This window comes from Monodon monoceros, unplaced genomic scaffold (assembly GCF_005190385.1).
Source record: "Monodon monoceros isolate NGI ecotype Baffin Bay Population unplaced genomic scaffold, NGI_Narwhal_1 Super_Scaffold_7, whole genome shotgun sequence".
NCBI lineage: Eukaryota > Metazoa > Chordata > Mammalia > Artiodactyla > Monodontidae > Monodon > Monodon monoceros.
Genome location: NW_021703784.1, coordinates 55,475,160 through 55,487,987, shown reverse-complemented (window position 1 = coordinate 55,487,987; position 12,828 = coordinate 55,475,160). Strand labels below are relative to the sequence as shown.

Sequence of the window (12,828 nt, the reverse complement as noted above, 5' to 3'; positions counted from 1 at the left end):
TAGGTACATCTGCAGGAAGCAGGCAGAGAAGCCGAGGTAGTGGTCCCCGAGGAAGAGGAGAGATAGCATCTTTAGGACAGTGGATGTGGTGAAGAGGATGTCCAGGGCTGAGAGGTTGATCAGGAAGAAGTACATGGGCTTGTGTAGGCTGGGCTCTGCCACCACAGACACCAGGATCAGCTCATTTCCCACCAGAGTAAGCAGAGAGATTAAGAGGAAAATCAAGAAGACAAGGAGGAAGAGGGATTCAAGCAGAGAGGGGATGCCCACCAGGTAGAACACAGGTGAGGAGTCCTTTGATCCATTACAGGTGGCTTCCATAGTGGGTCAGGGCTGGTTATTTGCAGACAGACACTGGAAACATCAGTACATATCTGGAAACCAGAACAACCAGGGAAACATTAACTAGAACATGCATCTTTTTGTTTCCAACCATGGATCTCAATCCTAACTGTTTCTTTGTGCCTGGAATTTCATTGCACCACTAAGATGCTCAGGATAGTGAGTTGTCGAATGAGCAATGGTTAAAAAGCTGGTCCTGTCTGGTGGGCAAGAGGGGTGAACATAAACACCTGAAGGGCTGTCAAGGGACAGGTACAACACTTACAAAGAACTGGGGCCAGTATTAGCAGCTCCAGGGACCCAGAGAGCCCCACATATGGAATAAGTTTCTTACAATTAGAACTATCCCAAAAGGCAAAAGGCTGGCTTGAGAATGAGTGAATTCCTTATAACTAGAGGTATGCAAAGCTGGGGTCTTTTGAGCTGAAATGGTGCACAGGAGGTTTAATATTTAGATAGGAGCTAGATTAAAAACCCTTAAGCAAACTTCTGACCCTAGATCCATTTGTTCTTTTTTAAAAAAAAAGTAACATAAATGAACTACATCAATCAGATTGTGGAGGATTCCTTTTCTATGATATCTTATTGATAGGAAGAGCTGCTTCCCCCAAGGGCCGCTACAGAATACAGTCAGCTTCAGCCAGGAACAGCTCCCCTTTCTGTGCAGCTGCTGCTGGGACTCTGTCTCAGTCTAACCTGGGTCCTTGTATCCTGTCTATTTGTCATATCCAGAGACCAATCATCCTGATTTGCCCAGAACTGCCTGGTTTTAGCACTGCAAGTCCCATGTCCCAGGAAATCCCTTAGTCCCCGGCAAACTGAGATGTCAGTCACCTTGCAAGGGCAGAGGCATTGTATATGCCTTTGGTAGAAGGAGTCATTTCCCAAAAGGAATCCAAGTGGAAGATAGATTCTCCCCCTGGTGGGAAAAAACAAACTCCAGGGCACTTCCTGGGTCACTCCATGGTCTTCCCCCTCCTGGCTGCTGCAGCTCAGCAGGTGTCACTGTTAAGCCACTTCATGCCCACTGCTCTGGGCCCCAGTTCAGAGGGCATCACAGAGAACTGAAAAGTCTCAGAACCAGTGTCAGGAGAGAAGACCAAGCACTCTTCGGAGAGTAACCCCGCTCCCAGGAGGCTGTTGAAGAAGGTTACTGTGCGTGCATGGCAGCCCAAGGCCCCCGAAGTGAGACTCCAACCCCCAGAACTGAGCCGAGGGAAGTGTTGACTCGACTTTCACCTTGACTAAGTGATCCAGGGCCAGGTTATGTTGATATTCAGATCACTGCCTCCCTGCCCCAGGGACCCCTGGAGCAGACCCACTTGGTTTTCCAGGACCACCTCCAGCTTCTCCCTCTTCTAACAAACCCTTCTCACGCCACAGAATACGTAAGCGTGGAAATGGCCTACAGATAGTTGAGTCCCTGACCCTTTCTTTCACAGATGCAAAGTCAGGCCGGGAAATTCCCTGGTGGTCCAGTGGTTAGGACTCTGAGCTTCCATTTCACGGGGCGCAGGTTCAATCCCTGGTTGAGGAACTAAGATCCCAAAAGCTGGGAGGCCAAAAAAAAAAAAAAAAAAGACAAGTCAGGCCGGGGTGGGGATGGGCAGCTGCCCCCGGGTCAACAGCTGGTCTGTACCAGACTTGGTCCTGGAAACCAGGCCTCGGGCTCTGGTCTTGGACTCTTTCCACCAAGCCAGGCCACCTGGAGGATTTGGAAGCTCTTGTTTCCACCTGGGGAAAAAATAGGCCAAAAGTTTTACTTTCCTCTCTCCATTTCTTAGGCTGATGTCAGAGACAGTTACGGATTTCTGTTTGGTTCTGAGGGCGTTTTCAAACAGTTTCAGATGGTCTGGTTACTAAATAGAGGCACTACAAGGCTAGAAAAAAAATGCTCTTTTCAAGAAATGACTTAAGGAAGAGGTGGACTGGGCATATCTGCATGGAAAAAAGTCATGACAATCAGGTCCCGTGTCCTGAGCAGAGCGGTTGTATACCTGGTGCCTGGTAGTTGTGGCACATATACACAATGGAATACTACTCAGCCATAAAAAGAAACAAAATTGAATTATTTGTAGTGAGGTGGATGGACCTAGAGTCTGTCATACAGAGTGAAGTAAGTCAGAAAAAGAAAAACAAATACCGTATGCTAACACATATATATGGAATCTAAAAAAAAAAACAAAAAATGGTCATGAAGAACCTAGGGGCAGAACAGGAATAAAGATGTAGACATAAAGAATGGACTTGAGGACACAGGGAGGGGGAAGGGTAAGCTGGGACAAAGTGAGAGAGTGGCAAAAATCAAAAAACAAAAAAACCTTACAACTACAGTTTCAGTAGTTGTGGCTCACGGGCTCTAGAGCACAGGCACCAGGCACCTGGTACCTGGCTCATAATAAACCCTCAACAAATATTTTTTAAATAAATGAATTAATTAATGAAAGGGTTAACCTGAGTTAAACTGAACTTTTCCCCATAATGGACTGGTCAGCAGGGATTTTTCTTCTCTCTTCTTTTAACATCTAAATTGACAGAATGCACATTTCCGGGGAAGCTGCTGCAATTCTGAGATGCTGTCCCCTCCACTGGCTGGGCCCATGTAAGCAGGTTTTGCAAGGTCTGCGGGGCAATCCCAGAACATCAGAGCCAGAAGTGTCCTGAAAAGCAAGCAACGTAGTCCAATCCCCACAGCCCTCCTCCCATTTTTCAAATAAAATAACTCAGAGAAGGGAGTGACTTGCTCAGTCAAGGTCACACAAGGAGCTGGAAGTCAGACTCCGGGCTCCCTGCCAGGTCTCCCAAGGGTCCACCACGGGAGCTGCGCTGAAGCTTCCCTGTCTGGCAGCCCACATCATTCTTGTATCCCTCACCAGCCTGAGGATTCCTTGGGGCTGGAGACTGAGCCTGACTCCTTTCCTATAAAACCAGGATCTCAGTGTGGCCCAGCGCCTGGCTTCTTCGTGTTTCCACAGAGCTGTCCTGACGACCTCAGGGCTTTCCCTCCAGCACTCCTGCGGAATCACACACTTCACCCTGTGGAAGGCTTCTGGTCTTGCTCCCCTATTGTGGCTGATGTGGAGGAAGAGGCTCAGAGAGGGGCTATGCCTGGCCAAAGCCACACAGTTAGTGAGTCAGCAGCCAGCCTGCAATGCTGTAAGTTGGGGCAGAAAGATTTTAGCCCATCTCCCTTCTCGTAGGGCCCCTCTCATAGTGGGGTGACGGTCCCTAATTGCCTGTCCCCTTAAACTGTGCCCTTCCAGAACCCTGTCCCTCCTTGGGCTCTGACGGGCTCTGGGCACTTCCTTTGCAGCCTTCATGCCTACATAAGGGGGAGCTCAGCTCACCTGCGACCCAGGCCACTCCAGCTGCCCCTTCTTCTCCCCAAGCCAGCGCTGCCTCAGTGGGGAGGACAGGTTGGGGCTGAGACTGGTTCCATTAAACCCCCAGGCCCTCCTGTCCCTAACCTGCTGGGTCCTTTCCCCTGAGGTCCCTTTCTAACAGGGCCCTGTGTAGTGCTTTTCTGAGGACTCCCAAGTGGCTGGCTAGCAGCTACCACTGGGCTTGGCTAATATTAGAACAACAAGATTAATAGTCTTCACTGGGGCACAGAACTCTGTGGTCTATGGAGGTTTTCCCACCTATTGAGCAACAGTTCACAGCCCCACGTGACAGGTGAGGAAACCAAGGCTCAGAGGTGAAAGGAATTGCCCAGGTCACACAGCAGGCCAAGGACAAGGCAGGATGGAGGTCTCAGATTTGCTAACTCTCAGGCTAGCCTCTGAGCCAACCAACCACACAAATGAGACAAAGGTTGTGAAAAATCTCTATATAACTGTAAAGTGCTGTGCTGTTGGCCAGGGGATGGGGGTGTGGGGACACTTCAAGTGTTTTGAAGCTAGAGGAACAAGTGTGACAGAGCAGAGAGCCACTCAGGTTCACAAATCTTCACTCCCTCTCACTCGCTTGCCCTCTCTTACTCTCACTGTTTCTTAGATGCCTTATAACTCCAAGTCCAACCTCCTCCAGGGAGCCTTCCGTGACTTATCTTCCTCCAGCTCCCAGGGCTCTTGCTCTCCTCTGGATTAACCAGGCTGACTGCCTATGCCGTCCACTTTAAAGATTAGGAGGGGACTTCCCTGGTGGCGCAATGGTTAAGAATCCGCCTGCCAATGCAGGGGACATGGATTCGAGCCCTGGTCCAGGAGGATCCCACATGCCGCAGAGCAACTAAGCCCTTGTGCCACAACTACTGAGCCTGTGTGCCACAACTACTGAAGCCCACGTGCCTAGAGCCCATGCTCCGCAACAAGAGAAGCCACTACAATGAGAAGCCCGCGAACCGCAACGAAGAGTCGCCCCTGCTCGCCACAACTAGAGAAAGCCTGCGCACAGCAATGAAGACCCAATGCAACCAAAAATAAATATAAAATAATAAATGAATTTTAAAAAAAATAAAGATTAGGAGAACTGAGGTTCATCATTCATTCCACATTGAATGAAGCTGGCTTCGTGCTGGGTGCCTGAACACAGTGAATTGACAGAGTCCAGTGGGGGTAGCCTATGGAAAAAATTGACCACCAATCATATCCAGTGTGATCCATACTACTATAGAGTTGAAGGGCTCAGAGGAGGGAACAAAGTAGGTTTGCATGATGGAAGACAACTTTCAGGTGGGTTGTGAATTAGAAGCAGATGAGGAGAGCTCTCCAGGCCAAGAAGGCAGGGACAAAGTGAGGAAAGGGTGGAAAAGTAGATGTGTTAGAGGGGCAGATAGAAGTGTGTTTGGGATGCAGTATAGAGGGAGAGACTGGGAGTCTCAAAAGATGAGGTCGGTAGGGGCCAGAACCAGAAGGGTCTCGAATTCCAGGCCAAGGAATACGAAGCCAGCACGAGGACACTGGAGAATCAGGGGTGGCCTTCAGGCAGGGGGTTAACAGATGCTTGTTTCCGGAAGATCCCACCCACTGCCACGTGGAGAAGGGATTCAAGCGGGAGAGGCTAGAGGCAGGGAGGCCAACCAGGGAGATGGGTGGTGAGGAGAGAAAGAGGGAGAAGGAGCAATGATAATGATGACAGAAGCTGCTTCCCTTTAGTGAGTGCTTACTTGTACCAATGACTGTGCCCTGGTGGTTACATACTTGGTTTCAGTTCTTCTGATCAGTGGTTTTTATTACCCTCGATTTTATTATCCAACTGTCTTCAAGGCCTATGCTTCTTAACTATCAAGAATCAGATAGATCTCCAAGAGGCAGCGTTGTCAGAATTCGATAACTGCATATGGAAGAGTGCGAGATGACGCTCGGCATTCTGGCTTGGGCGATGAGGCAGACGGCAGTGGTGTTGGCTGAGCTGCAGAACATGGCGGTGGGCAATGGGCAGTGTAGGTGAGAAGATTTTTGAGGGAGATGATGGGTTTGGTTTTGGACATGTTGCATTAGAAGGACCCATGGGATATCCAAGTGGGGATGTCCAGCAGGTGTTGGAGGGTTTAAGTCTGGAGCTCAAGAGAGAGAGCTGAGTTTCTGACAAAGACTTGGGAGGGCTATGCTTTATGGAGCTAGGGAGAGAGTGTAGAGTGAGGACAGAAGCTTGGAGGAAACCAGCATGAGACAGAGGCAGAACAAGAAACATCTGCAAAAGATGCTGGGAAAAAAATGGCCAGAGGGAATGAAGCAAAGCCAGGAGAGTATGATATCACAGAGGCTCTGTAAAGGGCACATGTGGCCAGCAGCAGTAAAAGCTGCTGGTGGGACAGGAAGGATGAGAAGTGAAGAGTGTCCAGGAGATCCAGCAAGGAGGAGGTCAATGGGGACCCCAGGGTGAACAGGTCCAGTGGAACGATGGGAGTGGAAGTTTGGTGGTGTGGACATTTGGGGCGTAAGTAGAGAGAGTGGATAACATTTTCAAGATGTGTGGCTGTGAAGAGATGTGGACGGTTGGAGGGCAATGAGGGATCAGGGAGGATTTTGTTATATTTTTAAATTGGAAATATTTGAGCAGATGTCCCACCATTTGTTGGTAGGAGTTAGCCAGCAGAGAGGGAGAGGAGGAAGGAATGGTCAAAGAGGAGGAGAAGCGGGCTTCCCTGGTGGCGCAGTGGTTGAGAGTCCGCCTGCCGATGCAGGGGACATGGGTTCATGCCCCGGTCTGGGAAGATCCCACATGTCGCAAAGCGGCTGGGCCCGTGAGCCATGGCCGCTGAGCCTGCACATCTGGAGTCTGTGCTCCGCAACGGGAGAGGCCACAACAGTGAGAGGCCCGCGTACCGCAAAAAAAAAAATAATAATAATAATAATTTTTAAAAAGAGGAGGAGAAGTGGATCTTCTGAGCCCAGGGTCTGGACTACTAGTAGGAGAGAAGGAGGTTTAAAAGAGAGAGAAAGGCAAGATTGCAGATTTAGTGGTGCAGGGGTAGGGGGGCAAATTTCACTTAAGACAAGAGTGGCGGGAGAATTTCGTGAAGAGACTGAGATTGTAGGGGAGTTTTTTCTCCATCGAATGGGTCTGAGAGGCCATATAGTGGATATGTGCTCAGATCCTGGCGCCAGACCAGTCTGGGTTCAAGCCTGGCTGGGAGCTCTCTGAGGCTCTGTTTCTGCTTCTGTAGAATGCGGGTTTGTTTACTGAGTGCAAGCTCTGTGCCAGTGCGGCGCAGGTTGAGAAGAGGTGAAGGGTGCCAGCAGGTGTCAGAAGCGTCTTCTACCCAGGTTACACAACCCTGTCCTTCTCTCCTGGGACCGTGGGGAGGCCCATAACATTCCCGGTCCAGGTCTCACCCACCTGAGAAAGTGGGGAGGTCCAGAAATGTCTCTAGGAGGAGTCCGTGTATCTCAGGAACATTTTTGAGCTCAGAACAGAAGACAGCCTGGCCCTCTAAATTCCACCCGAGTGCAGGCCAGCTGCCTAAGCCGCTCTGCCCTGGAAAGTCGTCAGTGACGCTCTGTCTCACTCCTGCTGCCCATCACCTTCACTGGTGTCAGGCTCCCACAGATGCGAGAGGCTGGAAAAGGAAGGTGCCAAGGAGGAAAGGGAAGTTATAAATACGTCCAGAGAGAGACTGGGCTGCCTCCCGGTGTGGGCAGTAGGCTCCTGGAGCTCTGGGGAGGAGAGTCCAGAATCAGGGACCACTACGGGGGCCTCCAGCATGCTCATCACTGTCACCATCCTTCCTGCCACCAGGAGGCAGTGTGGCATCAGCTTTGGGGGCCAAACACACTTGGGTTCAAATCCCAGCTCCTCCATTTGGGCAATGACGTCACTTCTCTCTGCCTTTGTCTCCCCTTTGTGAATCGGGGTAATAGTACCAGCAATATTGGCTGGAATGAAGGTTTAGTGAGACACGCCAGGTAAGAGTTCTCTGCAAACTGTGAAGTGCTGTGAAGAAGTTTTTTATAACATCACCACCATAGCCACTGAGAAGTTACCCCTGGATGTCTTCCCCTCTGAGGTTTTTCATCCTGGAAGTCTGGAAGCAGAGGACCTGGCTGAGGAAAGTTCCCTGGGGGTATTAGTAGTCTGTTTAATACTCACTGACGAAGGTCATGTAGAGAACTAGGATATTATCCTGACCACATCCATGTTCTTTCGGGAACCCAGTCAAAGGTGCTATACTCAGAGCTCAACTCTGTATAAAACCTCACGGCTTAGTGACTGATGGACAGATGACTGAGTCCTCAAATTAGTCCTTTGGGACAGTTAAGTGCCAAGGTTAGGGACATGAGCTCTGGGACCAGATAGTCTAGGTTAAAAACTGGTCTGCCTTTTACCTGCTGTGTAACCTTGGGCAAGTCTCCTAACCTCTCTGTGCCACCGTTTTCTGCCCAGGTGAGGGGACTTTTGGTCATGTCTGGTGTACCTGTGCACTGCTGGGCCAGCCTCCTATGGTGAGGGGGCCCATGGTATCGGCCACGTCAGAGCTCAACGTGCACTGCTTTCACAGCCCCCTCAGGTAGGGGACTTGTGGTCAGTGGTCACGTCTGGGGTACATCTGCACTGCTGTCACAGCCTCCTCTGAGGGGGGAACTTATGGTGAGCGGTCAGGTCTTAAGTACAAGTGCACTGCTGTCACTGCCTCCTCAGGTGAGGGGACCTGTGGTGACCAGTCACCTCTGAGGTACCCCTGTACTGCTGAGACAGCCTCCTCTGGTGAAGGGGCTTGTGCTACTGGTCACAACTGAGGTACATGTGCACTGCTGTGACAGCCCCCTCAGGTGAGGGGAAGAGTGGTTAGCGGTCACGTCTGAGGTACACATGCACTGCTGTCACAGCCTCGTCAGGTGAGGGGACTTGTGCCCTGTAGTCAGGTCTTAGTTAGACGTGCACTGCTGTCACAGCCTCCTCAGGTGAGGGGGCTGTAGTATCTGTCACGTCAGAGGTACACGTGAAATGCTATGAAAGCTTCCTCAGGTGCGGGGAAGTGCAGTGACGGTTCATGTCTCACCACATGCCTCTGGCCTGTGGAGCTGTGACATCACTGCATGTGTATCTCAGACCTGACCACTCACTGCACAACACTACCCTGTGCAGGGTAGGACATGTAAGGTTATCGTGGGTAGTTGGGAACATTGACTAAGCTGATACAAGTAAAGTACTTTGAACAGTGCTTGGCCTGTAATGAATGTCAGTCATAATTGTTGCATTCATTTTATAGTCAAGGACACTGAGGTTTAGAAAAATGAAGTAACTGTCCAGTGTCACGTAGCTCATCGTTTGCTGAGCTCAGGCCCTAGGGACTCCAAAGGGTGGATTGGTTTGCTTATGCTGAACTGCCTTCTTCCCTTGTGGCTATCTCTAGAAGATAGTTGATATTTCTCACTCAAGAGACAGGAGTCCCCAACCTAAGGACCCTTAGGAGGAGATTCTGTGGCCCTCTAGGCTCCAGGTCTGGAGAGATCCACCCGTGCCCTTGTCAGAGACCAGGCCTGCCCCACATGGGACAGCTCAGGCCTGGTCTCTCCCCTCCCCGAGGAAGACACGCCTATGTTCCACTCAGAGAACAGAAAAAAAGAGGGGACAGGCATTTTAATAAGGACAGCACCACTTCAATGGTGAGAGAATTTTACACATGAGTGCCAGGAACAGTTGGAGTGAGTGAATCTAGGAAACATGTGTGCAGAGTGGAGGGGGTGGGTGTGCTTGGGGAGGAACCTGAAAAGGAGAGAACCAAGCAAACTGTAAACTGACAATGCTCCAGATAAACAGCCCTGAGGAAAACAGCTTAGCCTGTTCCAGCCCCTCCTGAGAGACTTAGAACAGAGAAAAGTTGGGTGTCCCACCCTGGCCCAGACTGGGACCTACCACCAGTCAGAACCCTCCTTGCCTGTACAGTTGTCACTGGAGCATCTGTGGAGGACCAACCTGGTCAAGAAGCAGCTGCCCGTGCTCAATCTGCTTCCTGCCTTCTCCATCTCCAGGCTCATAACCCCATCAGGTGAGGAGGTGACTCATCTTCCTAGGTGAAGCATGAAGCGTGCTTCCCCAGCAGCTGTCATAAACTCTGCCCAAGTCACAGAAATGAATCCCGGGCAGTGAAGGCCCTGGATGTCTACAGATAACCCCTGCAGTCCTGCCACACTTGCTTTCCCCCAGAGAACAAAATGGTAGTAATGTTTGTTGAGTACCTATTAACTACCTACCAGGCACTGTGCAAAGTACATCCACTCATTAGCCCCATCCTGCAGATGAGAAAACAGAGGCATGAAGAATTAAATAACACATGGGTATGAAGTTTCGGTTTGGGAAGATGAAGAAGTTCTGGAGATGGATGGTTGGTGATGGTTCCACAACAATGCAAATGTACTTAATGCCACTGAACCATATACTTAAAATGGTAAATTTCACGTTTTGGATATTTCACATACACATTTCACGTGTGTATTTCACATACACACCAAAAACCCCTACAAACAAGCAAAGAATGAACACAGCTACCAAGTGGAGAAGACTTGGTAGAAGTCCTGCCCCAAAGGTTTGTTCTTGTACCTTTTCCTCTCACTTGCAAGTGAAGATTCTGATCTGGCAGAAGACAGAGAGGTGGGGGGCACTCCATATCAGGCAGAGAGAGATGGGTTTATCCTGAGGGCGCTGGGGAGTGGGGTGGGAGCAGGGTTTGAAGAAGGGAGGGGCATGGTTAGATTTAAGGGCTGGAAAGTTCCCTCTGGCTCACAGGAAGATGGAGACCGGAGGTGGGGAGGAGGCTGGGACACGGCCCGGACCAGAGCTGCTGGTGGCCAGGACCAGGGCAGTGACAGCAGCATAGGAAGAAGCGGGCCGGCTTGAGAGACGGGTGTGGAGGAGAGGGAGAGAGGGGAGCAGGCGGTGACTGCTCTCACTGGGCTCCTTCTGGCCTGTCCATTTCAGCCTCCTCTGACAGTCGTCCTTCCGGCCCCTCCTCCTGGACTGGAGTCTTAAAGGAAGAGCCTGGGGCACCGACCTCCTCTCTGGCCCCCGGGGGCAGTGTTACAAAGTCTGCAGGGTGTTGGGGCCCTGGCAGCCAGGGGCAGATGCTTGCTCCCCTTGGTCTCCACTCCCGGCCTCCGCTGCCCCCCTTCCCCCATGTCCTCTCTCCCAGGAGCCAAATCATTAATAACCGTAATCCCTCATCTCCTGCACTTGACACTTTACTAAAGCAGTGGTACATCCATTAGCTCATGTTCCTTCTCCAAAGACGGGGGTGGGGGGTGGGGGGGGGGCAGAGCAGAATGAGACCTACCCCCACCACTTTATAATAAGGAAACTGGGGACCAGGCAGGACATAGGACCTGACCAACGCCAGTGTGTTGGTGGCAGAGGCAGGGTTGGGAGCCAGCGGCCAACCAGTGCCCAGTCTGGACCCTGTGAGAGGGGACAGCCTGCGGCACCCACAGAACAACAGCTGTTAACAACTTGTGTGCCCTCTCACCGCAGAGGGCCTTCCCAGTGATTGAGTCACATGGGGTCGTCAGTGAGGTCAGAATGACCTGGCTTCTGATTTACTTCTATCGCATCCTCTGCTTCTAGAATTACAAGAGTCATCGCCATTACCATCGCCACCATATTAATAATAATGGCTCATGTCTGCTCAGCTCTCAGACTTAGTAAGCACTAATCCATCAACTCACCTGAGCCTTAGGACAGCCCTGGGAAGGTATTTCACAGACAAAGGCCCTGAGGATCAGAGACGGCAAGTGACCAGCCTCAGATCACCCAGCTAGGTCTCCAGGGAGTTTACAGTCTCCTGGGAGAGCTACGCACATACAGAGTGAGATGAGTGAGATGATTGGGTTTAGTGCAGCCCTGCCAGGAGGTTTCCCATCATCTCTGAGTCTCAGAGATCTTCTTACCGGGTCAGGATTGAACCATCTGATGCCCACACTCATGCCCTGTCTGGGCACAGGGCTGCCACTTTCAGGGAGGAATGTAGAGTTTCCAGCAGACACCTACCTGCCTGCAGACCCATGATTCTCCTCACCTAGTTGGGAAAATTGCTGCATTCTGATCCAGGAGCCATGGCAACAAAGATGGGAAAGTCCTGAACCCTTGGCAGGAGGGAGTCTGCTTCTCATTCACCAGAGGGAGAAACTGAAGCCCACGGAGAGACTGGGACTTCCCCGCGGTCACGACCCAGCACAGCCTGCCTCTCTCCAGCCTCAGTCTCCCAATCTGCAAAAGGGAGGGGATGAATTAAGTGAGCTCCAGGTTCCTTCCTCCTCTGACCTTCTGAGTACCACGGGTCCATCCTTGCTGTCTTTGGCTCAGACCCCAGCCCCGGCTGTATCCTCCACATGTAGCCCTGGGCAAATCACATGACCTCTCTGAGTGTCAGAGTCCTCATGGGTGAAGTAAGTCTGCACTGCCTTCCTTGGGCAGATCTAATGAGCCATGCATGAGAGCACGTCGGCACAGCTTGGGGTCTGACCCCCAGGCAGCATCTGGCGGTAGGGATGACTGAGGCTCTGACCGAGGCCATTATGTGTCTGCCTGGCCGAGGGCCCATTTATAGATATCTGCTCTCTGGCTGCCAGGCCAGAGGGAAGTAGGAGCAATGGCGCTGATGTGGCAGTTTAGAGCCTTTTTCGGGAAGGAGCCTCCGGCCCCCCTTCCCCTTCCCCCACTGCCCTGCCCCCAGCATCTTCTGGGCATCCTCACAGTGACCCTCAGAACAGTCCTGAGGGTGGGCCATTTGATATCACCATCTCCATTTAACAGGTGAGAAGACTGAGGCCCAGAAAGGAGAAAGGACGTGCTCCAAGTCCCACAGCAAGGTAGTTACAGAGCTGGGACCAGAACTGAGGTCTCGAGGCTGGAGCCCAGGACTCTCCCCTTGTACCCAAATTCCTCTTTTGCCTGGCTTGCATCATCTTAAAGAGGTAAAGGCTTGGGATGACTTAAAGAGGTAAAGGTAAAAGTAAAGGCTTGGGTTCTGTGAACGGCTTGGGGTTTCAAAAGCAGCATCAGGCTCGACACAAGACACAGGAGCGTGCAAACATCGTGGGGCCCTGGAAG

General features: G+C 51.3%; 1 protein-coding gene across 1 annotated transcript in view; it reads right to left on the bottom strand.

The window, feature by feature from the left end:
* LOC114887551 (olfactory receptor 2AT4) overlaps positions 1–321 on the bottom strand; it is a 610-nt gene extending 289 nt beyond the window's left edge. Inside the window, 1 exon segment of the mRNA XM_029209358.1 lies at positions 1–321. This exon segment is cut by the window's left edge and continues 4 nt beyond it. Within this exon segment, the coding sequence (XP_029065191.1) occupies positions 1–321 (321 nt within the window).
* Between the last annotated feature and the right edge of the window lie 12,507 nt (positions 322–12,828).